Source organism: Prionailurus viverrinus, chromosome E1, assembly GCF_022837055.1.
Source record: "Prionailurus viverrinus isolate Anna chromosome E1, UM_Priviv_1.0, whole genome shotgun sequence".
In the NCBI taxonomy this organism is placed as follows: domain Eukaryota; kingdom Metazoa; phylum Chordata; class Mammalia; order Carnivora; family Felidae; genus Prionailurus; species Prionailurus viverrinus.
The window spans coordinates 34,689,300-34,712,648 of NC_062574.1; the positions used below are offsets into that span (position 1 = coordinate 34,689,300).

A 23,349-nucleotide genomic window follows, 5' to 3' on the forward strand; every position below is an offset into this window, starting at 1 on the left:
GCTTTCTTTTATCCTTACATGGCTTTCATGAAGAGTAATCAGTTATGGTTTATAATCAGAAATAAATTACAGTTTATAGACTCTGGGCACAATATAAATATTTTCCCTGAAAGCCAAGTTAGAAGAAATCGGTCTAAAACGAGATGTAAAACAACAGCGACTGAAATAAATATTCCAACTGGCTGGTCCTAAGCACTGTCAAAAGAAGAAAGAACAGTGTAATCTGTCTCTGCAATTATGGGCATATAATAGTAGGATCGTTTTCAGCCCATTTCCCCATCCTGCTGGGCAAGAGTTGGCTCAGATAAGGAAAAAGAGCCAAACACACACTTGGGGCGCTGGGGGGGGGGGGGGCGGTGTGAAGAAACACCAATTATTTCTGATGCCTGGTAAACAGCCTGCGCCAGAGGATAAGGCTTTTCTGGCTCTCAGCTATGCTTTCTTCTCTTTCCATGTGTCTGTCCTCCTCCTCTGAAGCTGCGGGGTGGGGACGTCTAAAAATAGTCCATGAATCACGGCAGATAATGTTGTGCAGCAGTTACATAAACAGCCAGCCCGGGCGCGGGGGCCGAGGGTAGGAACGGAAAAGATCTGGGTCAGGGTTGTCACTCCGAATAGGGTCCCCCGGAGTCGGCCTGCGGGAGGCGCGGCCGGGGCGGAGGCTGGGGCCTGCGGCCGGGAGCAGCCGGGGAGCGGCGGGCGGCGCGGCGGCGACGGCGGCGGCGGGCGGGCGCAGCAGCCCCGGGCCGGGCGCGAGCAGGGCGGGCAAGCCCCGCGCGCTCCCCATGGCGGGGAGCGGGCCGCGGCGGCGGCGGCGCTGACGGGCCCGGGGCGGGGCGGGCGGCCGGCTGGGGCCTGGGCCCGAGGGGGAAGATGAGCGCTCTCCTAGAGCAGAAGGAGCAGCAGGAGAGGCTGCGGGAAGCCGCGGCCTTGGGGGACATTCGGGAGGTGCAGAAACTGGTGGAGAGCGGGGTGGATGTGAACTCCCAAAATGAGGTCAACGGCTGGTAAGTGGGGGAGCGGGGGAGGCCTAGGTCAGAGCAGCCGGCGGGGCCGGGGCGTGGGGGCGGGCGCCCATGACCGAGGCCCGGCGCAGGCTGCCGCCGCCCGCCAAGGCGTGGCCCAGCGTCTGGGCCTCCGAGGCCGTGCGCTCGCGAGGCCTGCCCGGGCCCCCTCCCCCCCGCCCCCAGCCCCGCGCGGTGCCGTCGGGAGCGCGGCCTGCCCCAGTCCCCGCCCACGTGGTCCTCCCGGGGCAGCGCCCACCTGAGCCCCGGCCCCCCCTCCCCCTCCCGCCCCGCACCCCCGGGCTCGCTGGGCCGGAGCCCTGCTGGCTACGATTCGATTGATTCGCACGCTCGTACGGAGCTCACCCCACTTCGCGTGTGCGATTATTTTGCCGTAGGAGCTTCTGGAGAACACACCTGTGCAGAGCAAAAAGCATAAGCAACCGAGCGAATGTGAATCTTATAAATTAGCACCGTTTCTTTTCCCAAGACCGGAAAACAAAAACAAAAAAACCAAATCACTTTGCATCACTCTTCTGCCTCTCTGTTGCCTCACTGTAGCCTTGATATGCCGCTGCCTACCAGCTGCCTGTTGAGGGAAGACTTACTCCTTTATCCCATAGAGTGTTTTGCCTTGTTTTCTTACTCCAATTTTAAATGCAGAATTTGAATTCAAGACTCCAGATGCCGGCCCGCAAACTGAATCCTTCCCAATTAAATAAGGAGTCACATTTTAGGATGTGCCGATCAGATTTTTAGTGTTAAGTTACTTACTGGATGTGGTATTATTCTGCCCTCTTCACATTTAAATTCAAATTTTTATTTGATCCAAGGCATGCCTAAGCAGCCTGTTTTTGCTAGCTTAGAGTTACAGTGAGTTTGGAAATATTTTATTTTTTTCAAGTGGCATCCGACATTTTGGAACTGAGAGGAACATTGGAGATGGGTCCAAGGGCAGAGAATAACCACACAGCTGTGACCCCAACCATGGTTTCCATGACTGCCTTGCAAAGTTATCTACCTCTTATAGAAAACAGCTTGGATAGCTGTGCAGAAGCCCAGGAAACAGACACTACTGCCTTTTGTTTTCTTTAAAAGTGTTTGCAAACAAGCTTGCCCTTTGGTGTGTACCTTCTCTGAGCATGGCTCTGTGGTTCACAAGCTGTGACTCACTGTTTTGGCAGTGGGAGGCGGTGTTGTATAGAGGAAGGAGCCTGGTCTTTCCCCGCAGACTCTCCCCATTCCTGCTTAGCTAATGCAACCTTCCTGAGTCACTTCATTTTCCAGTTATGTGAGAAGAGTGTTGTGACCATTGAAGGAGATGAAGCATTGTATAAATAGCTCACATTCCTGGAGTTTGCTCTGTGACACAAGCCAGGCTCTCTCGTTCACAACGACTCAAGAACAGAGTTGTTGTTATTCTCTCCATTTTACAGGTGAGGAAACTGAGGCCCAGAAAGATTAAGTAATTTCCCCAAGGTCATAGAATTTACTAGGAAGGAGCCCAGTATCTGATTCTAGACCCTGCTTTTCTAACCATGACGCCTGCCACGTAGTAGGGGCTCACTAAATGTAGGCTGAATCTGAAGCAACCTGAACAGGCTTCTCATAGATTTATCGGGGAAGATGTCTATTAAGGCACCTCACGTCGGAGGTTCAAGTTTGAATTCCTGATCTCCCCTCATCCCCCGGACTGCCCCAAGCCTGTTCCTCTGAGTCCTCCTCAGCTCAGCGTCTGACATGTTCAGCCCAGAACCCTTGATGCCCTCCTTGCCTCCTGTCTTTCCCTCACATTCCACAGCCAGTGTGTCAGCTAATTCTGCCAGCTTCACGTACAGCTATAGTCAGAATCTGACCACTTCTCACTAACTCTGCCTCAACGCTTCTGGTTACACCGCCACCATTCTGGTGCCCGGATTCTTGCTGTAGCCACCACCACCACTCCCCCCCCCCTCCCCCAACTAGTCTCGCTTCCCTCATGCGCTGTAGTTGTTTCTCAGCACAGCGGAGGGATCCTGACCTAAAACAAGTCAAAAGTCGCATCATTTCACTCTGCTCGAAACCCTCTGATGGCCCCCATCACACTCTGAGTAAAAGCTCAGAGGGTCCTCGAATTTCTGCTTTCCAGTCCCCATCGTCCTCCCTCTCTACCTCAAGGCCTCATCCCCGGATTTGCCCCCTCACTCCCCTCATTCTGCTCCCCTGGCCTCCTCCCTTTTCCTGAAATACCAGGCACAGTCCTGATTCAAGGCCTTTATGTTTCTTCTTCCAAGTCTGAAATGCTTTTCGCCCCTCACCTCTGTCAGGTCTTAGCTTAGATGTCACCTTGGTGAGCTTTCCTTTGCCCTCGATTTAAAATGGCACCATGCCCCTCCCCTGCCTCTGGCGTACCCTGGTCCCTTCCCTTGTTTTATTGTCCCTGTAACATTTAATCACCAGAGCATACTGGTTGTTCTGCCTATTGCTGACTGCTTCTGTTTCCACTTCTGTAAAATGAAGGGCACGTCGATAATAGCACTTAACTCAAGGGTTGTTCAGAAGATTGACTCAGTTAATATATATGAAGCCTCTAGAACAGCATCCCCCATGTAAAAAGCACTATATCTTTGTTAACTATTATTTTCTTATTATTAAGCAGCATGCTGGCATAGAACACTTAATCTCTAGCATAGAAAAGCCGAATGGTTACTGCTTTCACTTTGTAGTTGGTCAGTAACCACAATTTCAGCACTGATGAAGGATACCCAGCCCCTCCGGTCTGAAATACTTCCCAGGACTAACCAGATATTCTGACTGCAAATTTAAAGCTTGAAGAGTTCAATTTCAAAGGTAGAGTTCCCATATCAGTTGTAATTCAAGGGTCGTGCGTACCCCTTGGCTTTAAGCAACAAGCATAATGGCTCATGAAAAAGCTGAAAATATTGCCTGGCTGCAATGGCTCTGAGTCATGGCTGCCCAGAGCCACACAGGTCTGGACTGTAAGTGATGGCCACTCAGGGCACGTGGTTGTGGGGATCGTGCTGTGTTGCCTTAACACCACTTTACATGGTGATGCTTTAGCTAGTTGGTTTTCCCAGAGTGTCTCAGACCCACTGGCAGTAAATTACCTTCTTCAGTCTCAAGCTTGTCATGAACAAGTGATTTACTACCAGCGAGTGAGCACTTTATTTCCAAAAGGGAACATATTTTTCTCATCATGCTCCATTCATTTTTGAATGCTCACTTATTATAATTATTCACTTTTCAAGCCCATGCCACAGAGATCCACAGACAAACACTCTCAGCTGCAGTTTGCCCACAATCAAGGATGTACTGGATCCTTCTGCCCGGACCAGTGTCCACCTTGTTCTTGGTTCCCTTGTTGAGCAATTAAGTACCTGTACGTCCGAGCAGACACTTCCTTATCTCCATGAGCTCATATTTCAGAAGCAGAAGCAGCCTCTTCCCTTATTTTTCCCAAATTGGCAATCTTTTCTTTATAGAGTACACCTTAAAGGTACCTGGATAATCTAATTCTAATCAATAATAGTATGGAATATCCCTCTGAAACATTGATGGAGTCCCAGCCAGCCGGACAAGCTAGCTTTCTGCAAGCCTGAAATGTTGAGGAGGCCAGGGCACATCACCTTCTCCCCGGAACCAAATGAACTTTATGGATAGTTGTACTTTGCAGGTTAGTGACCTAACTTAATCCTCACTACCGAACATTATTGTTCTGTTCTTTATCTTATCTGTACTTGGCTGGCAGCTCTGAAGAAATTTTCTCCATTCAATTAGAGAATTGGTGAGGACGTTTCAGAACAGAGGGGAGAAAGGATTTTCCTTCCACAATATCATTCAGCTTTGGCAACCAGGGATGAATTTAGCAACTCCGAATCCCTTCATTTCTGTTTAAGATGGAGTTTTTACCAGCATGCTAATTATATTTCTACGCGGTGTTAAAATAATAGCCCTTCGGAGTGTGCATAATCCCTTCCTGTGTGTACAATAATAAATAATTAGTTTTACTTAAATGAGGCTAATATGTTAGAAGAGTTTGTTCTTGAAAATTTCGGTCGTTGGTTTACATTTTTCAAGTGCCTTAGGAATTAAAGCCTGTGCACAGTGCCTTACATTTAAGCAGATGAGGGTATGTTTGTAGCCTTCTGGAGAGAACTAGAGGATCCAAGTATTTTAAAAATGGAAATTTAAAGTGTGTGTGTGTGTGTGTGTGTGTGTGTGTGTGTGTGTGTCTAGGAAAGAAAAGGAAAAAGAATGAGCAACTGAGATTCAGCCGGGAATGTCTATGTAGCAATAATAATTTCAGCAGCAGAGCAAGCTATAGATGATTATTACCCTGATAATATTTAATTTCCATGTGTCATTTGATGCATACGAAGCAAGTTTCCACTGTCCCTAAAAAGGAAAAGTGACACCATAAAAACATTTTAAAGAGACTGGGACAATCTAATGAGCGTTAGTGCTAGAAGACCTCTCAGCAATACCATTAGAGTTAACCAGCCAGCCTCCTGGAACTCCTCGAAATGAAAGCTCCTGGGATAAATTAGTTTTTCCCAAGGGTCAGAAATGAAAATAAAAAATAAGTTTTAAGCATGCTAAATATTTTGATCATCTGCTTTCCGAAAAGAAAAGTTGAGGTTACCTGCCCGGTTTCCTGGTTCTAGCTGAGCTCTTAACAGGCTTGCATACATTTATTGACTAGCACCTGGAATTTGAAATCCCACCTCACCTCTTCTGTTTTTAACTCTTTTCTCCTTTTCTTCGGACAGGACCTGTTTACACTGGGCGTGTAAACGCAATCATGGTCAGGTGGTCTCTTACTTATTAAAATCAGGAGCTGACAAAGAGATTCTTACGACAAAAGGAGAAATGCCAGTCCAATTGACGTCAAGGAGAGAAATCAGGAAGATTATGGGGGGTGAGTCTGTGTTGGGGGGCAACTTTCGATTTTGTCAAACTCATTTAAGACTTGTGGTCTCATTGGCTGTGTTCTTGATGCCAGTCGAACCACAAATCTGTTTTTATTTTTATTTATTTAAAAAAAGTTTTTTAACGCTTATTTATTATCAAGAGACAGAGAGAGACAGAGCATGAGCAGGGGAGGGGTAAGAGAGAGGGGGAGACACAGAATCCGAAGCAGGCTCCAGCCTCTGAGCTGTCAGCACAGAGCCACATGCGGGGCTCAAACTCACGAGATCATGGCCTGAGCCGAAGTCGGACGCTTAACCGACTGAGACACCCAGGCGCCCCACAAATCTGTTTGTTTTTTTCTTTTAATTTTTATTATTATTATTTTTTCACCTTTATTTTTGAGACAGAGAGAGACAAAGCATGAACAGGGGAAGGTCAGAGAGAGGGAGACACAGAATCTGAAACAGGCTCCAGGCTCTGAGCTGTCAGCACAGAGCCTGACGCAGGGCTCGAACTCACGGACCGCGAAATCATGACCTGAGCCGAAGTCGGCCGCTTAACCGACTGAGCCACCCAGGTGCCCCCTTTTTTTTTTTTAATATTTTTTTTCCCCACAAATCTGTTTTTAAAAGCAAAGGTAAGGGGTGCCTGGGTGGCTCAGTCGGTTGGGCGTCCGACTTCAGCTCAGGTCATGATCTCACGGTTCGTGAGTTCGAGCCCCGCGTCGGGCTCTGTGCTGACAGCTGACAGCTCGGAGCCTGGAGCCTGCTTTGGGTTCTGTGTCTCCTTCTGTCTCTGCCCCTCCCCAACTTGTGCTCTGTCTCTTAAAAAATAAATAAATGTTAAAAAAAAAAATTTTTTTTTAAAAAAAAAAAAGCCAAGGTAATACTACTGTGCCACGATAGTAATTCCATGTCATTTCCAGATAGGTAGGCATTATAAGGTTGTTTTTTTTTTTTTTTTTAGTCTATTAAATTTAAGGCGATCAAAACGGTGATCATAAACCTAATGAAACACTCTTTTGTCTTCTGATTTGAAGAGGCAGTAAACACGGAACAAAATATGCCATATACCAAAGGACACTAGCTTTCACAAGACACTCTCTTCCTGGTAATTTTTAAAGGGCTATGTAAATGTTATGCGTTTTCTTCTTTGTAAGTGGAAGAAGATGATGGTGACGACAGCCTCCCCCAGCTGAAGAAGGAGTCAGAACTGCCCTTTGTTCCCAACTATTTGGCCAACCCAGCCTTCCCTTTTCTCTACACCCCTGCGGCGGCAGAGGATGCGGCCCAGCTCCAGAACGGGGGCCCCTCCACACCTCCTGCGTCACCCCCTGCGGAAAGCACTCCTCCGCTGCTGCCTGCCGGGGAGCCTCCCCTGGTCGGGGCCTTTCCACGGGACCACGCCTCGTTGGCCCTGGTTCAGAACCGAGATGTGTCTGCCCCCTCTGCCATACTCCGAACACCAGAAAGCACAAAACCGGGTCCTGTCTGTCAGCCACCAGTGAGTCAGAGCCGCTCACTGTTCTCTTCTGTCCCGTCCAAGCCACCAGTGTCTCTGGAGCCTCAAAATGGGACATACGCAGGGCCAGCGCCAGCCTTCCAGCCATTTTTCTTCACGGGGGCATTTCCATTTAACATGCAAGGTAACCCTCCTCAGGAGACAGCCTCTGCGGGGTGGGGTGGGGAGGGTGCCCAGAGATCTAGCGTTTCACTCCCTGGTTTTTTTTTTGGGGGGGGGGGGGGTTGGGAGGATGGGATTTATGTCTGTATTTATTTATGTGTTTAGAGCCTAATTGTAAACTTGTAGAAGTTTTGCAAGACCACTATAAGGAGCTCCCTTTAGCCAGACTCCTATATTATTTACGTTTTGCCCTTTTACCTGCAGTGGTTAAGTGTGTATTTCCTAAGAGCAAGGAGAGTCTGTTACATAACCACAGTCCAGTGACCACATTGAGGAAATGTAACTTTGCTATAATACCATTCTCTAAGCCATCTGTGTTCTCTAATTCAGGCCATGTTTCAGTGTTGGTGCCCTCTGCAGCTCTCTGTGCTCCCTCCACCCCTGTCCTCTGCCCAGGGTCACCTGTCGCCTTTGGTTATCATACTGTTCCATTCTCCTTTCACCTGGAAGCTTTCTCAGCCCTTCTCTATCATTTTGGACCTCAGTATTTTTTGAAGAGTCCAGGCCAGGTACTGTGTAGAATATGATCTCCTATCTGGGCGTCTGGGTGGCTCAGTCAGTTAAGCCCGGCTCCTGATTTCTGCTCAGGTCACCATCTCACAGTTTGTGGGATCGAGCCCCACATCAGGCTTTGTGCTGACAGTGCAGAGTCTGCTTGGGATTCTCGCTCTCTGTCCCTCCCCAGCTCACGTGGGCACTCTCTCTCTCTCAAGAATAAATAAATAAACTTAAAACAAAAGAATACGATCTCCTATTACCTTTCTCTAGGGACTATTTGATATTCTGTTGTAAAGAAGGTCCTTCCCTTCTCCTCCATTTAGATCAGTATGAACTCGTAGATTCTTTATTATTAGGTTATAATTTTGTTACATATCATCATCTTGATGTTCACATTATACCAGATCTGTCGAGAGGGAGCCCCTTGGAGCCAGTTCTCACATCGCTTGGACACATGCCATCATTCTTGGAGCATTTCCTTACTTTTTGGTGCAGCGAGAGGGCTCCAGGCTCCTAGTGTCACTTTCCCTGCTCCCGCCCCGGAGGCAGCCATTTCTCTGAGGAGCCCTTGTTCTTTCTGGCAGAGAATGGTGTTCAGAAACTAGGATGTGGACACCAGGTGCCCTTATGCTCCAGGGGTGTCATGTCTTCCAGGCCTACACAGAGGACAGAGCCAGGAAAGAAAGAGAAAGAAAGAAAGAAAGAGAGAAAGGGAGGGAGGGAGGGAGGAAGGAAAGAAGGAGCAAACAAATACCTGTATACAGTCATAGTTACATTTCTTCCTATGTTTCTGTATCTATTTTTCTTTATAAAAATATTAAAAACAAGTTCATCCTGATCCCTCCCATTCCAGATAGACACCCCGGGGCACAGTCTAGTCTTACCTTTACTATTTCTTTTTTTTTTTTTTTATTGTTTTCTTTATTTTTGAGAGAGAGAGAGAGAGAGAGAGACAGAGTGCAAGCGGGGGAAGGGCAGAGAGAGAGGGAGACACAGAATCTGAAGCGGGCTCCAGGCTCCCAGCTGACAGCACAGAGCCCGACGCGGGGCTCGAACTCACGAACCCTGAGATCATGACCTGAACTGAAGTCAATGCTTAACCGACTGAGCCACTCAGGCATCCCCCCTTTACTTTTTCTGTGTAAGTAACTCCCTCACTTTCTGGGTTTGAGGACCTGCTGTTATATGTGCTGATAACAGTGACCTGGGGGTGCTCTGAGAGATTCCTATAGAAGGAGCAAAACAGAACCACCAAACCCACGTAGGTATTTGACTTGGGCCATCTTGGCAGCCAGACTCAGAATTTAAGGGCAGACCGCTTAGATCCCCGACCCTAAAGTAATAGTGCTTATTTACTCCCCACCCAGATTCCTTCCTTGTTGAGGCAAGCTGCATTCAAATCATAGACTGTCATTTTTATTAATAGCTTGTCTTTTTGCTCTTCTACTGTGTATCGCAAGGAATTTCGTATTTCTTTCTTTCTTTTTTTTTTAATTTTTAAAATGTGTATCTTAGAGAGAGAGAGAGCGTGAGCAGGGGAGGGACAGAGGGAGAGGGAGACACAGAATCAAAACAGGCTCCAGGCTCTGAGCTGCCAGCACAGAGCCCGGCACGGGTCTCGAACCCACAAACCGTGAGACCATGACCTGATCCAAAGTCAGACACTCAACCGACTGAGCCACCCAGGCACCCCAGGAATTTCATATTCCATAAATACCTTTAGATTCGCAATTATTAAATCCTTTTAGAGTAACTCGTATCCCATCTCTTGCCTGTGCCTTCTTTCCACTCCTCTTCCCCTGCTTATGTGTGGTTCGATACCCACACCCGTTCGTAAGCCTTTACCTACTCAGCACCAGCAGCAGAAGTTGATTATCCTTCAGCACACTGGATGGTTGTCTCCCCCCGAACACACACCCCTTTTACTTTGTGAACCACAGTTCTCGATGTAGGGAAGACAGTGCAGAAAACTGCCACCAGAGCCAGAACTGGGGCTGAGCAAAACCCTGCTGACGGTGCTTAGTTTTCTCATTGGGTGGCACGGGCCTCCGGCACAGGGCATGATTATGTATAACCAGCTTCTGGAAAAGATCTTAAATTACATCGACTGACTATGCAGGAACCATTCATTAACATTTCTCCCTGTTTCCCGCCCCCCCGCCCTAGAGCTGGTACTCAAGGTGAGGATTCAGAACCCATCTCTTCGAGAAAATGATTTCATTGAAATTGAACTGGACCGACAGGAGCTCACCTATCAAGAGTTGCTCAGAGTGAGTTGCTGTGAGCTGGGTGTTAATCCAGATCAAGTGGAGAAGATCAGAAAGTTACCCAATACCCTGGTAAGAAAGGTAAGAGAGGTCTGAGCAGTTGTTTGCTTTTTGCATTTGGAAAATACCCAGCTTCCTCCTTGGCTGGATGAGTCATAGTTGAGAACTGAGAAGAGAAGAGAAAAGGGGCAAAGGGTGGTTTTCCAGATGAGCTTTCTTTCCCTCTCCTGGTCGACAGGGACATGACATTTTTGAAGGCGGTAGCATAGCAGAGAGAATTTTCTGAATTACCGTTCCGTGTACCTGGTTTTGGTTGTTCGTGTAGTGACACGTGAGGATTACACTATCGCATCTTGGAGCACCTGGGGAAAACTGGTCTGAATGGCCTCTCCCTCCAAGTCCAAGGTGCGCTCATCCTGCAGTAGCTGCCGTTCAGGGCTGCCACCCTCCCATCCTCCAGGCAGCCCAACTCACGCCCCCGGGGACTTCCCCGCACAGTCACCAATGGGCACAGTCACCAATGGCCTGCCACAGGGATTTTCTTTTTTTTTTTTAATGTTTGTTTATTTTTGAGACAGAGACAAAGACAGAGTGTGAGCAGAGGAGGGGCAGAGAGAGAGAGAGAAAGACACACACACACACACACACACACACACACACACACAATCTGAAGCAGGCTCCAGGCTCTGAGCCATCAGCACAGAGCCCCGTGTGGGGCTCGAACTCACAAACCAGGAGATCACGACCTGAGCCAAAGTCAGACACTTAACTGACTGAGCCACCCCAGGCTCTCCTCTTCTAGGCTTTAAAATGACCTAAGAGGGGTGCCTGGATGGCTCAGTCAGTTAAGCATCCGACTCTTGATCTTGGCTCAGGTCATGATCCCACAGGTTTGCGAGTTCAAGCTAGGCATCAGGCTGTGCACTGTCAGTGCAGAGCCTGCTTGGGATTCTCTCTCTCCCTGTCTCTCTGTCCCTCCCTTGCTTGTGCTCTCTCTCGCTCACAGAATAAATAAATAAACTTAAAAAACGTTTTTACAAACAAGCAAACAAACAAGTAAATAAATAAATAGAGCTAAGGTACTGGTGTCAACATAACACCTCAAACATACAGAGACAAGTGGCCCTTCATTTTTTTTTTTTAAAGAGAGAGAGAGAGAGAGAGAGAGAGAGAGGATATGAGTAGGGGAGCGGTAAAGGGACAGGGAGAGGGAAGAACCCAAGCAGGCTCCATGCCCAGTGCAGAGCCCGACACGGGGCTCTCCCCCACGAACGTGAGATCATGACCTGAGCCAAAATCAAGAGTGGGACGCTCGACCGACTGAGCCACCCAGGCGCCCCGACAAGTGGCTCCTCTTAATGGGCTTAACCCATTTTGTTTTAGGACAAAGACGTTGCTCGACTCCAAGATTTCCAGGAGCTGGAACTGGTTTTAATGATAAGCGAAAACAATTTCCTGTTCCGAAATGCTGCGTCCACACTGACTGAAAGACCTTGCTACAACAGGAGAGCTTCTAAACTGACGTACTAAGTTCAGCAGGGACTTTTATTGCTGAGTATTGTGACAGTGCGCGTCACCTCCGGGCCAAGGACGAGCCATGGATCTAAATGTCTTGGGCGCCCAGGAGGGCCCCGGTGCCACTGCGTCGTCTACACTAACATCGTTCTGCCATGGTAGGGAGCCCCTGACCCCCCGCAGCGGTGCCACTCTTCCACGCCTCTTGGTGCACAATAAACCTCCTGCTTGAAGCGGTGAACAGCGGAGAAGCTGGAGAGGCCGAAGCCAGCGCTTCTGAGCCCCTGTTTCCCGTGCCCAAGCTAAGTGAGCCGTCTCAGCAGAAGCGGAGAGGGAGCGGAGCGCGGCTGTCGCCCCTCCTGCGGACAGTGCACCTGCAGGGCTTTCTTGGGACTTGCACGCTCACCGCTCTCCTGAGTGTGAACCGGCTAGAGGGGAAATTGGGGAAAGCACACTGGACAGATGATTTCTAGCGCGACTTGGGGCTGTGAGGTTTCACATAACATATTTACCAATGTTACTCAGGTTTAAAGTATTTAAGACTACAGTTACCTAGTTGTAAATATGCTGTTAACCAAAAGAGCTGCCCCTCCCCCTCTTTGCCCTTTGTGAACACTCAAGACTGCTTCTCTGTCTCCCGTGTCCGCCTTTGCCTGGACAGTCGTCTCTGCATTGACTCTGTGGTCACTAGAGGGCTCTCTGATGCTTTCCAAAAGAGCAGCCGCTTTTTTTTTTTTTTTTTTTTTTTTTTTTCTTTTTCTTTTTCTTTTTTTCTTTTCTTTCCTTTAAACCTCTGAAGTGATTCCTGGCCTCTCCGTGTTTAACCGCACCGTCCGAGAAGAGCATGAACATTGCCGGCCCGTGTTCCCCACTTGCGTTCCCCACTAGGCACGAAAAGCAATTTTTGAAACCGAATCTGTTGCTGTTTTCCAGGTGATTGTGGGAAACTGAGCTAAAGGAGTTAGCGTCTTTATTTTTGTATCAAAGATAAAGGTTATTTTGAAATTCCTAGGGTTTTTACACAACTCCGAAATCTGTTGCTTTTGTAAACAAATTGTTTGCCCTTAGGCCTCCCCCACCACCACCCACCCATCCGCTTCACTGAGGCGGTTTGTGAGCCTGCCAGGCTTTGTCCTGGAAAACACCTGATTACGCTCTTGAGCACGGCCTAGGCCTACGAGAAATTTTCGTAAGGAACGCCTTCAAGAGTTCCCTTCCTTTCTTTCGGTGTCATTAACGTTAAAAGAGCCACTGTCTTGTCGAAACCAACAGCTTCACTTTAGAAATAAGAATGAGCACACTCAGACGAACAGGAGGGCAGGGGTTCGAAGCCAGCTGTCGAAGAGCATCCCTGCTGTCTTAAGAAGCTTTTTCCCCATAGTGCCTAAATAGTTTCCAAAGAAACTTAACTTCCTAACTGTGTTAATTTTATTGGTACGCTGCGATTGATTGCTGACGGAGCGAGAGCATGCAGACGACGTCAATGGAGGAGAATGTTGGGCCGAGATAATGGCCTCCTGTTGCTGCCTCGGTGCTGAGCTGAGGTCGAGGCCGTCCTCAAGGCCGGCTTTGTGGAATCACTCCGTTCAGTGAGTACACCTTAGTCCACCGATTCCCGATGGTGACTCACTCACCCTTGTACGGTGTTCGCACAGCAGAGTCAGACTCCGCAGGGAAGTTACTTATTACCCCTTCCCTGAAGTGCTTTAAAGAAGAAACCGCCCTGGTGGTTCAACCAATCGGAAGCTAGTTTACCGAGACATACTAACCTTCTTTCCTTCCCTTTGGAAAAAGTGACAGTTTACTGATAACACTAAGGCTAGCTCTATCCTGGCAGAAATAAATCCGATATTAATTCATGTCTAAATCACTGGGGTTAAAACTCGTCTAACCATTTAGATCAATTAGAGACTCAGAAGCAGTGGAGGTCCCGGCCGGGAGGTGGCCTACCGAGTGGCTGCAGGGCATTCACCCCCCCCCCCCCCCCCCCCCCCCGGTTCAGAAACTGGCGAGGGCGAGGGAGAGGCTTGGCGTCTCAGGTGAGGGATGAGCCCGACACTGTCCTCCCTTCTCCCTTGTAAAGCCCTCTGTGGTCACCTGACTCCCGCCTAAGGCGGTTGGATGAGACTGACAGTTGCCGGTAGGTGAGTTTAAAGTCTTAATCTATGCATTCAGAGAAATATTTTTATATGCTTTGTGTAATTTATAACAAGGATTTTTTTTTTTAGCTTTGTTAACTGTGAATTCACCCCCCCCTCCACTGCATATTTAAAGCATGTGTTCACACCGTGTGTAAACATTCACCGAAGATTGTTTTCTTTGTGCATTGCCGACTGTTCAAACATAACCAGTATTATTAAAATTAAAATATTAACGAACCGAGCCCATATTCTTTCATTTGGGCCTCCTAAGCAGCACTGTACTCCTAATCACCGGGGGTTCGAGTTGTTGGACAGTCCCGGGGACACGGTGCTCTAGGGGAAAAATCGGAGGGACCGTTCGCCCAGCTGAGGCTCCTCCGTCTTGCTGCCACCAAGGGGCTCGTGCCCGTCAGTGGCACCCGCAGACACTTTGTGCGGCGCCCTTCCTCCCGGCTCTCAGCGGCCAGCTTCCTTTCCCCAGAGGAGGTGAGCCGGCTAGATGGAGGTCATCCTCTAGTGACCACATTTTTCGATTAGCCTATTTACTTTATGCAACCGAGCCTCTCCTTTGGGCTGCCGGCACCTGTCAGGGCCTCCATGAGCTCAGAAACAGACTCCCAAGGCAGGAGAGGAAGTAACAGCCTCCCACCTTCAGATCTTTAGCTGAGCGTGATGCCGAATGAATCTGCGTTTCTGTTGGGTTAGGGCAGCTAGAACCTCACAAAGCAGACGTCATGCCAAATTGGCCTAATAAATCAGGGAGCATAGCAGAGACTTTTTCTTAGCACCAAGGAGAGGCAGAATAATTTGGGCATTTGGGCCTTCATACTCGCTTTATCACAAGGATGGAAGTCTTCTTCTCTACACTCATAAACATCCTGGGCAGAAACAGGCTGCCAAAAAAAATGTGATTAACCTTTAACAAATGGTCCTGCAGCACAGGCTGACCCAATACATACAGGAAAACTAGATCAAAGGAGCCATCTCCGCACCTACTGCAAACCATTTAGGGAAGAAAGACAAACTATCCCCTACAACCCGTCACATCATACCAAGCAGAAAGGTCGAGGAAACGAGAGGGTCAGACACCGGGAAACTCAGTAAGGTAACAAAGAGAAGAGATCCGTTCCAAATTTCCAAATACGCCTTGTGTCAGGTGGACTCTGACCCACCGGAAATGAGCACTCTGTCGGTTTGCTCAAAACCAAATTTAATTCGGCCCCTCATCTTGCTTATTGGCCCGAGACTGTCAGGGCCAGGGGCACCTCTGGGCTGTTCTGTACTCTCACGTGCAGCTTTGGCCACATTGAGGAAGACGAACGGCCCTGAGGCCTCGCTGGTTACAAGGACCTGTCTGGAATAGACTTGTTTTTTTGTTTTTGTTTTTTTTTTTCAGTTTATTTATTGGCAGATGAAGACAGTGAGCGGGGAGGGGCAGGGAGACAGGGAGAGACAGAATCCCAAGCAGGCTCTGCGCCGTTGCCACAAAGCTTGATGCGGGGCTTGAACTCACAAACCAGGAGATGATGGCCTGAGTGGAGATCAAGAGTCAGACAATTAACCGACTGAGCCACTCAGGCGCCCCTGGCATAGACTACTAAAGGAGCAAGGGAGTAAAAGGCACCACGCACATCCCAGCCCCTAGAGAAGCAGGCTTGGAGGTCTGAGGGATGGCATGAGGGAGGCGTTCACAGCAGCCTTCCCAAGAGGCCTCGGGTCCGATTTCAGGGGCTTCATTTCTCGCCTTTGCACAGTATCTGCACAGCAGAGCAGGAACTATTGGCAATTACCCAGTGACTTTTGGCTGTAAAGACAATATTTCTAGCCAAAAGCTCTGGAGACTGAAGTTTTCAGATAATCCCAGCCATGTAGATGTACATAAAGTCTGCCTCCACCTCTCTCCCTCCCTCCCTGCCCCCTGCAAAGGCCCTAACCCCCAAACCTTATGAACAGGCAGAGAAAGGCTGCATCGGGGTATACGTATTGTTGACCATGTCGCTTTATTTCATCAGTGCTCCATTTTTAATGGATTCAGGCCAGCACCCCAGAGTACAGGACTCAGTTCCTAAGGACACCCTGACCCGGCAGTCTGCTGTTCCAGGAGGAAAAAGCTTTACTTTAAAAAAAAAAAAAATCCTTCTGAGTAGAAAATACAAAAAATCAGACAGAGTGGAGAGGTCATTCCATGAAATGACTGAAAACAGCACAGCGTGGCAAGAACACTAGGTTGGGAATCAGGAGACCCCGGGCACCAGTCTGGGCTCTGCCTCAAACTAGCTGTGGCCTCGGCCCGTAGTTCACCTCTTGGGCCCCACTTCCTCATCTAAAGCATTTAGGACAATTATTCTGTGAGGCACTTTGCAGGGCAAGAATCTAGCAAATGCCTCCAGTGTTTGCCATCAAGTCCATCCTGCAGACGTGCTTGGTGTCTTTTTCTCTCCTGATGAAAACCAGCAATGGCCAGGAGCAAGTCCCAGGAATATATTTTAGACAAGTCCAGCGTCTCTGGCCATCCCGTAGAAGATGCCTCTGGCTGCGATGAGGTTGGCTGGAGAATCAAATTCAGCTACTGTCCCTCTGTCCAGGACAAGGACCCTAGCCAAAGAAAAGAAGTGGTCAGGTCTCCATCAGTTTCGACCTGGCCCTTACCGTCCAACTCTGCCCTTCTGGGTCCTGCTCAGGCCCTGCGGGGACATGCCAACCCTCCTGCTTCGGGAGACCCACCCAACACAGCCACTAGGCCACATGTGCACGCTCGCAAGGCTGGTTATTTTAGCCGCTCCGTTTGCTCTCCTAGCAGATGAGACCGTTTCTGGGATCAAACACAAGGTTCCTATTCATCTCTGCTCTTCGGGCCTCTGAAAACCTTCCCTAATGAGCCCTTCCCTCAACCGGGGTCACAGGACTGTGCGCAGGGAGCCACGGGCCTGTGCGCTGGGCCCTGTGCGCTCCTACCTGCTTTGTGCCAACTCACAAAGGCACACGGCAGGAAACTGGGCTGCACGGAGGCCTGACACTGGAATCTGGGACTTTGGCTGCATATCTGGTTGCTGCTGATGGATGGATCTACACACACACACTCACACACACACACACACACACACACAGAGTCAGGTCTGGGCCTGGGATTAGAATCCCCTGCCAATCAAGCACGGGGTGCACCTGGTGCAGGGCTAACAGCCTGACTCCCGGGGTGAGGCAGGAGCGGAAAGGGCTCCCCTGAGCCCAGCGAGATGCTCCTGGATGGGAAGGGATGGGCCTCACTCTGTTCCCTTACCTACAGGGCTCCCGGAAACACGTCCTGGGAAGGAGTGTGTCTGTGCACATCTCTGCCTGGTCACTGCCCAAACGAGCCCGGGAGATGCCCCTCCTCCCTTCAGTGGTTTCTCGCTGTTCCCTAGGGTAACGACTGCTTCCCCAGGGTCCTCAAAGTGCAGCAGAGTGGGGCCTGTCCCTCTCTCCTCCTCATCTTGCCTCCACTGCCCCCTTCCCCCTCTGCACTCCGGCCTCATGTGCCCTCCTACCTTTGCCTGAAATTTGTATCCGTACCCCATCTCCTCGCCCACTCCCCAACTCTTACTCATCCTGTAGGGCCTGGCTGGTGCTTTCTTTCCTTAGGAAAGATAGTGTCCTGGCTGCCCTGTGTGGATTGGCTTTCTCTTCCCTACATACACATACCCCTGCTTCCTTCCCGCAGGCTCTCCTTACACGTTTGATAGCAGGAGTATTTGATTAATTTCTGCCAGTCCCACTAGAATGAATGAACTCCCAACCTCCAAGGTTGGTTTGAGCCTTCTATCCTCAGGGCTACCAGTGACCGCCGTCTTCAGTTAGGCCCGAGAACAGATCCTCTCAGCCCACCCCTGTCCCTTGTCTGGACCCAAGGCCTGGCACCTCTGTCCTCTCTTCTCTCAGTGGGGGCCTGGATAGGGGTGGGGTAGGGATGGAACAGACAGACGGTAGCGTTGGGCATTCTCGGCTTGGTTCCCAAGCCCCTGGGGGCTGTGTGGGGACACTACTGAGGCAGGGACAAGGTCTGCCCATTGCCCTATCCATGGCATCCTCCCTACCTCCCCGGGCCTGGAGACGTTTATTTTGTGAATAAAGCCTTATTGATGTACTCCCACCACACTCCTTCGACACAGATTTATCTCAGCTTCCTCCTCTTCCTCCTTCTGAGCTCCCACATCTCCAAGGGGGCCAGTCTGCCAGGCCACTGCCACGTCACTTCCGTGAGGCTTCTGATCCCCCTGCCCCTGACCTTGTCCTCCAGCCACCACACCTTAACGTTGGACACAGTGAGGGAATAGGTCCCAGGTTTTTCTTTTGGCTGAGTGGCTGCCTCCCCAGGGAAGGCATGAGACTCCCCAGGGCAAGGCCCTTGCCCTAATCCTTAGAGGAGGTTATGGTAAGAGGCTGGGGGAGAAACTAACACTTTCCAGGGTCGCCTGCATTTGAAACGCTTCATTTCGTTGACTCCTTACAACAACCCCAAGAGAGAGGTTCTGCACCTTGCCCAAGGTCACACAGCAGTCAGCAGCTGCTGGGGCTGGGGCTCAGCCCTCCGCTCTCTCACCACAGGGTGTCTGCTCCTGAGGGTCCAGGCTGTCAGGGTCCAGCCCTCTGAGGCAGGGACTCTAGCATCATGCACTTCTGTTAGCGGCTTCCCCACCTGTACACCCAGCTCGGATTGTGGGAGCAACGTACAAAGGGATGGCCACGCGGGCCCTCTAAAGATGCAGGGTGCTCAGGGAGTGAGGGTTTTGTCATGAAGGACCCGGTTCCACCTCATAGCATTAACAGAAGGCGGCAGGGAGGCAGCGTGGGCACAATTCACGACGCCTAGGGAGCCCCAGTGTGCCCCTTCCCTGCATGTTGGTGACCTCAAAGTGTCCCGTATGTCTCAGAAAACATCACTGTGCCCACCGTGGGTAGATGACTCCACTCTGTCCTGCCCCTTACCTATAACTTGGGAAGCCCTGCTCTGTCCCTCATGCCCTAGACAATCCCATGAGCTCTCCCGTGTCCAGGTAATCTGCATGCCCCTTCCTGGTGACCTAGATAACCTCACCAGGTTCCCCCCACCGCACCCCCACGCTGGGTTCTGGCGCCCCACCTGGTATAGTCTATGATGGTGTCGAGCCAGTGTGGGATGGTCAGCACCGTGCAGTTCTCAAACTGGGTGCAGACGGTAGCCCGGATGAGGTCGTCAGTCTCCAGGTCCATGGCAGCCGTGGCCTCGTCTAAAACCAGGATGTGGCTCCTGCGGAGCCCGGTTCGGGCCAGGCACACGAGCTGGCGCTGGGAACGGGCAAGGCAGGCATCTCGAGCTGGGTGCCCCCACCTGCCCCCAGGCAGGACTCCCTGAACTGCTTCTGTCTGCATTCCTTCCCAAAGGCCCAGGACTGGCTTTCTGTCTAACTTCTCCCATTTCTGCCTCAGCCCAGTCCTCCTGGAACACAGAGTCACGGAGATCGGGATCCCACAGGGATGATGAGGGGTCTGGGGTAGAGCAGTGCTCAACAACACTGTGAAATCCCGGTCTGTCTCTGGCACCCCCGGCTTCCTCCTTCTGTGTCTTTTTCCCTGTCCTCGCTCCTCAGCTAGTGCCATGATGCTTCTCTGCTTCTATCAGTCATTTACACTCTAGAAAGAACACACCTAAATGGCTCTTCCCGGATATTTTCACGCATTGTCATCTTGCCGAGCCTAATGTCACACAATCCAGACAGTCATCTCCCAGCCCCATGGGGGAATACAGGCCGGGGCTCTGTTGTGAGGACAAGAAGGGTCAGGGACACGGGGACTCCCGAGTCTGGTCACCAGGGAGGTGGAGGAGAGGTGGGGCGCATACCTTCAACCTCTTGCCTTGGAAGCCAGAGCTAGTGAACAAAGCGAGGCTGTGTTCCCAACCACAGAGGCTGCTATAACCCCACACCCAAGGACAAATACCTCAGCCTTTCCCAAAGGGGTGAGTCACCGCAGCCCAAGTGAAGGCCAGGCTCTCTCGCTGGCCCATTCCCGCAGCTAATGAAGGTTCTGGCATCAGAGTGAGCCTCCAGCTAGAACTCAGGGCTGATTTATGGTAGGACTGGCACAGGATGCAAGTTCTGCTTATTAAAGCGGCTACAAGCTCAGTGAGGGGGTGGGGGGAGCCGACCTGTCTCAGACCCTGGCAGACGGGGGGGGGGGGGGGGGAATGGAGGGGAAGCTCCAGGAGAGGTGCTGACAGCAAGCAGAGGTAGGAAAATGGAGCAAAGCCAGCTCTGGGTGCAGGGTCTGGAAGCTTGTGCTTATCCACCGGCCACCCCAACACGGCTGCGTAAATGAAATCCCGTTGAAGGGCATATTCAGTCTCCCGGGACTAGCAGGGGAAGGGGGGGCGGGGGGCAGGGCCATCCCACGCATGGCTGTGACACAGCGATGAAGGGTTTGGGGCAAAAGCCCTGGCTCCCCTGAGTCCCTGCCCCCCCCCCCTTCTTGCTAGCTGAGAAGCTTTGGACAATCATTTTATGCATTGGAGCCTCATTCCTGGCCCACAGGACTGCAGCAAAGATTAAACAAGATAGCGGATGCCAACGTTCTTTGAACGCTATTAAGTGCTGAGCAAATGTAAAGGTTTTTGTTTTTGTTTTTGAGGTCTGGAGAGAGTCCATGGGTGTGGACCCAGCAGACTAATACGAAGAAGAATAAAATAGCTAAATATCTCAGGAGTGTATCCAGGCTAAGTGCTTTCTATTTCATCCCAATGACCTCAAGACTGCTCTGTCCAAACGATAGCCACTGGCCACGTATGGCTATGGAGCACTTGAAATGCGGCTGGTCTAAATTGGGATGTACCGTAAAGGTAAAAGTCCACACGGGGGGGGGGGGGGGGTTCAAACTTAGTATGAAAAAAATGTAAAATATCCCTAATAATTTTTATATCAATTACTTGTTGAAATGGCAACATTTTAGATAGACGGGGATAAATGAAGTACACTTTTCAAACGTATTCCATCTATTTCTTTTCTTTTCTACCTGCTCCTTTTTCTTTTTTTAATTGTGGCTACTGGAAAAAAATTTAATTACACATACGTGGCTCACATTATATTTTTTAGTGGGCAGCACGGTGCAAAAAGGTATGGGACTGCTATTATCCCCATTTTAAAGGGAAGGAAGAGGTAGAACAGAGAGGTTAAGCAACCTGCCCCCAAATCACACAGCTAACACAGGTGTGGGAATCAATCGCAAGCCTTTAGACTTAGTAAGAAGTGACTCCTGGCCCTCCCTGCTGCATAGCCCGGGGGGCTGTGGATACAACACTGGGGTGGTAAGAAAGCAAAGAAGGGCGTGGAGAGCTCACTTCGCTCACTCGGAAACTTCAGAAGGACTTGCAGAGCCATCTTGGGAAATATCTGTGAGCTACCTAATGCACTGTAGGTTTTGCTCTTACCTGATCCAAGGGCTCAGTACAGACCCCCACCCCAGGCCAAGCACAGCATTGACAACCTCGCAGGACAGGACTGACTATGGTTTTGGAATCTCCCGGTTCCAATCCCAGGCATGCCTTCACCCAGCTAGGTGACTTTGGCTCCGCCTCAGTTTTCTCATCTGCAAAGAGGGACCATCACCACCTCGGGAGCTTGTGTGAGGCGTCAGTGAGATCCCACAGAATATGTTCAATACGAAACAACAGCCCCGCCCCCCTCCCCCAAGCGCCCCCAGACTGAGACGGGAGTAGGGAGGGGGCTGTGGCCTGGACTCTGTGTCATTTGATACGAAGTCTTCTACCCCTCGGGTTGCTGTTTCCGACCCACCCAACCGCAGCCGTTACCTGAGATTCTCCCCTCCCTCGGAGCACTGGAAGTCCAGGCCCTCCGGCTGCGAGCGCACAAAGGTGTGCAGGTGGGAAAGCTCCAAGGCTCGCCATAGATCTGCCTCCGAGTAATACCCAAAGGGGTCCAGGTTCATACGTAGGGACGCGGAGAACAGGATGGGGTCCTGGCGACACAACAAGGTCTCGGAAGAGGGCCGTTCAGGCCCCCTCAGGAGCCATGGGTCCCGGGGCCAGAGAAAAAGAAAGGAATTTGGGGCAGCGTTTCCTATTCTGTCCCCAGCCCTCCAGGAGGGAGGCAAAGGGCAGATAAATGCCTGTGGGGAAGCGATAAACCCCAGCTTTGCCAGTCAAAGTTGTCCACCAAAGCAGACAGAGGAACCGCTAATCTGACTCCAAAATGTCCAGTCAGCAGAAAAAAACACCCCAGAGGAGTTAGAAAAAGTGAAATGCAATTCCGAGTGGGGAAACAGGCAGACCAGGACAGAGCGTCTCAGGGGGATGGGGTACTTGAAGGGTCCTGCGATCCTGGTCTCAACTGGTAGCCCAGGTGGCCGGAGGGCAGCGTCTGATGGGGCCAGGATAGTCTGACCCCTTTCAGATCCATGACAGGTGGCTGCTCAGACGGAGGTCCGGGGCCTGGACCTCAAGCTACAAAGCAGGGTGGGGGGCAGGGGCAGGGCAACCCCCAGGGCTGCTCAGTGCGGCCAGTCCGTGGCAGGCTTGTACCTGGGGGATGACGGTCAGCTGAGGACGCAGGTCGTGGAGTCCCATATCTGCCACGTTGAGGCCGTCGATGCGGATTTCACCTTCCGCGGCCTCCAGGATGCGGAACGGGCAGAGGGTCATGGACGATTTGCCGGCCCCGGTGCAGCCCACGATCCCCACCTGGAGGGAGTGAGGGGGGCTTTCAGGGGGCGGGAGGAGTCAGCGGGCATCTCCAGGGCCGCCAGGCTTCTGGGCTGCGGCACCTGCTCTCCCAAACGCTGTGGCTGCGTCCCCGGCACAAACCCACCCCTCGCGTACCTTCTCGCCACCGTGCATGCGCAGACTCAGGTTCCTCAGCACCAGCTCCAGGCCCGGCCGGTAGCGCACAGAGAAGTTCCAGAACTCCTGGCCCAGCGGGGAGGATGGGTCTGCGTCAGGGTGGCCCCTCTTCCGCAGCCGGGCCCTCTCCCACTCTCTCCTCGGAGCCTGAGCTCCTCTCCCTGCCTGCCCTAGCTCCCTGAGTGACCACTCTGTGACTGCTACCGGGGTCACAAGTCACAAGGTACCGCGCAATGGAGGGGCATACCATCAACAAATAAGCATATCTGCGTAATGTAGCAAAGTGCCGAGTGCTGAGAAGTGCTTGGTGTTGTAGAAGTACAGGGTGGTCACGGAAGGCTTCCTGGAGGAGGTGATATTCAAATAAAGACCCAAAGCAGGGTGGGGGAGGTGACAAGCCAAGTAAATATCTGGGGTAAGGGCATGCCAGGCAGAGGGCACAGAAAGCGTGAATACCTCCCCAGATG

At 50.9% G+C, this 23,349-nt stretch overlaps 2 protein-coding genes across 2 annotated transcripts in view; one reads left to right on the forward strand and one right to left on the reverse strand.

Annotated features, from left to right (window-relative positions):
* The first annotated feature begins 817 nt into the window (after positions 1 to 817).
* On the forward strand, positions 818 to 14,256 carry ANKRD40 (ankyrin repeat domain 40). The gene is made up of 5 exons (XM_047833398.1): positions 818 to 1,007; positions 5,774 to 5,922; positions 7,075 to 7,560; positions 10,263 to 10,444; positions 11,747 to 14,256. Exons 1-5 carry the CDS (start codon positions 874 to 876, stop codon positions 11,891 to 11,893), a joined length of 1,098 nt encoding a protein of 365 aa, XP_047689354.1. The 5' UTR covers positions 818 to 873; the 3' UTR covers positions 11,894 to 14,256.
* A 1,774-nt stretch (positions 14,257 to 16,030) lies between these two features.
* The window catches only part of ABCC3 (ATP binding cassette subfamily C member 3), a 32,951-nt gene continuing 25,632 nt past the window's right edge, over positions 16,031 to 23,349 (reverse strand). Inside the window, 6 exon segments of the mRNA XM_047831843.1 lie at positions 16,031 to 16,614; positions 19,136 to 19,647; positions 19,874 to 19,901; positions 21,836 to 22,002; positions 22,565 to 22,723; positions 22,862 to 23,016. Coding sequence (XP_047687799.1) covers positions 16,506 to 16,614; positions 19,136 to 19,647; positions 19,874 to 19,901; positions 21,836 to 22,002; positions 22,565 to 22,723; positions 22,862 to 23,016 — 1,130 coding nt within the window. The 3' untranslated portion in view covers positions 16,031 to 16,505.

Coding starts and splice junctions, on each gene's coding strand:
- ANKRD40 (XM_047833398.1), top strand. CDS start 874: ATGAGCGCTCTCCTAGAGCAGAAGGAGCAGCAGGAGAGGCTGCGGGAA. Junction 1,008..5,773: donor CAAAATGAGGTCAACGGCTG/GTAAGTGGGGGA, acceptor TTCTTCGGACAG/GACCTGTTTACACTGGGCGT. Junction 7,561..10,262: donor ATTTCCATTTAACATGCAAG/GTAACCCTCCTC, acceptor CCCCCGCCCTAG/AGCTGGTACTCAAGGTGAGG.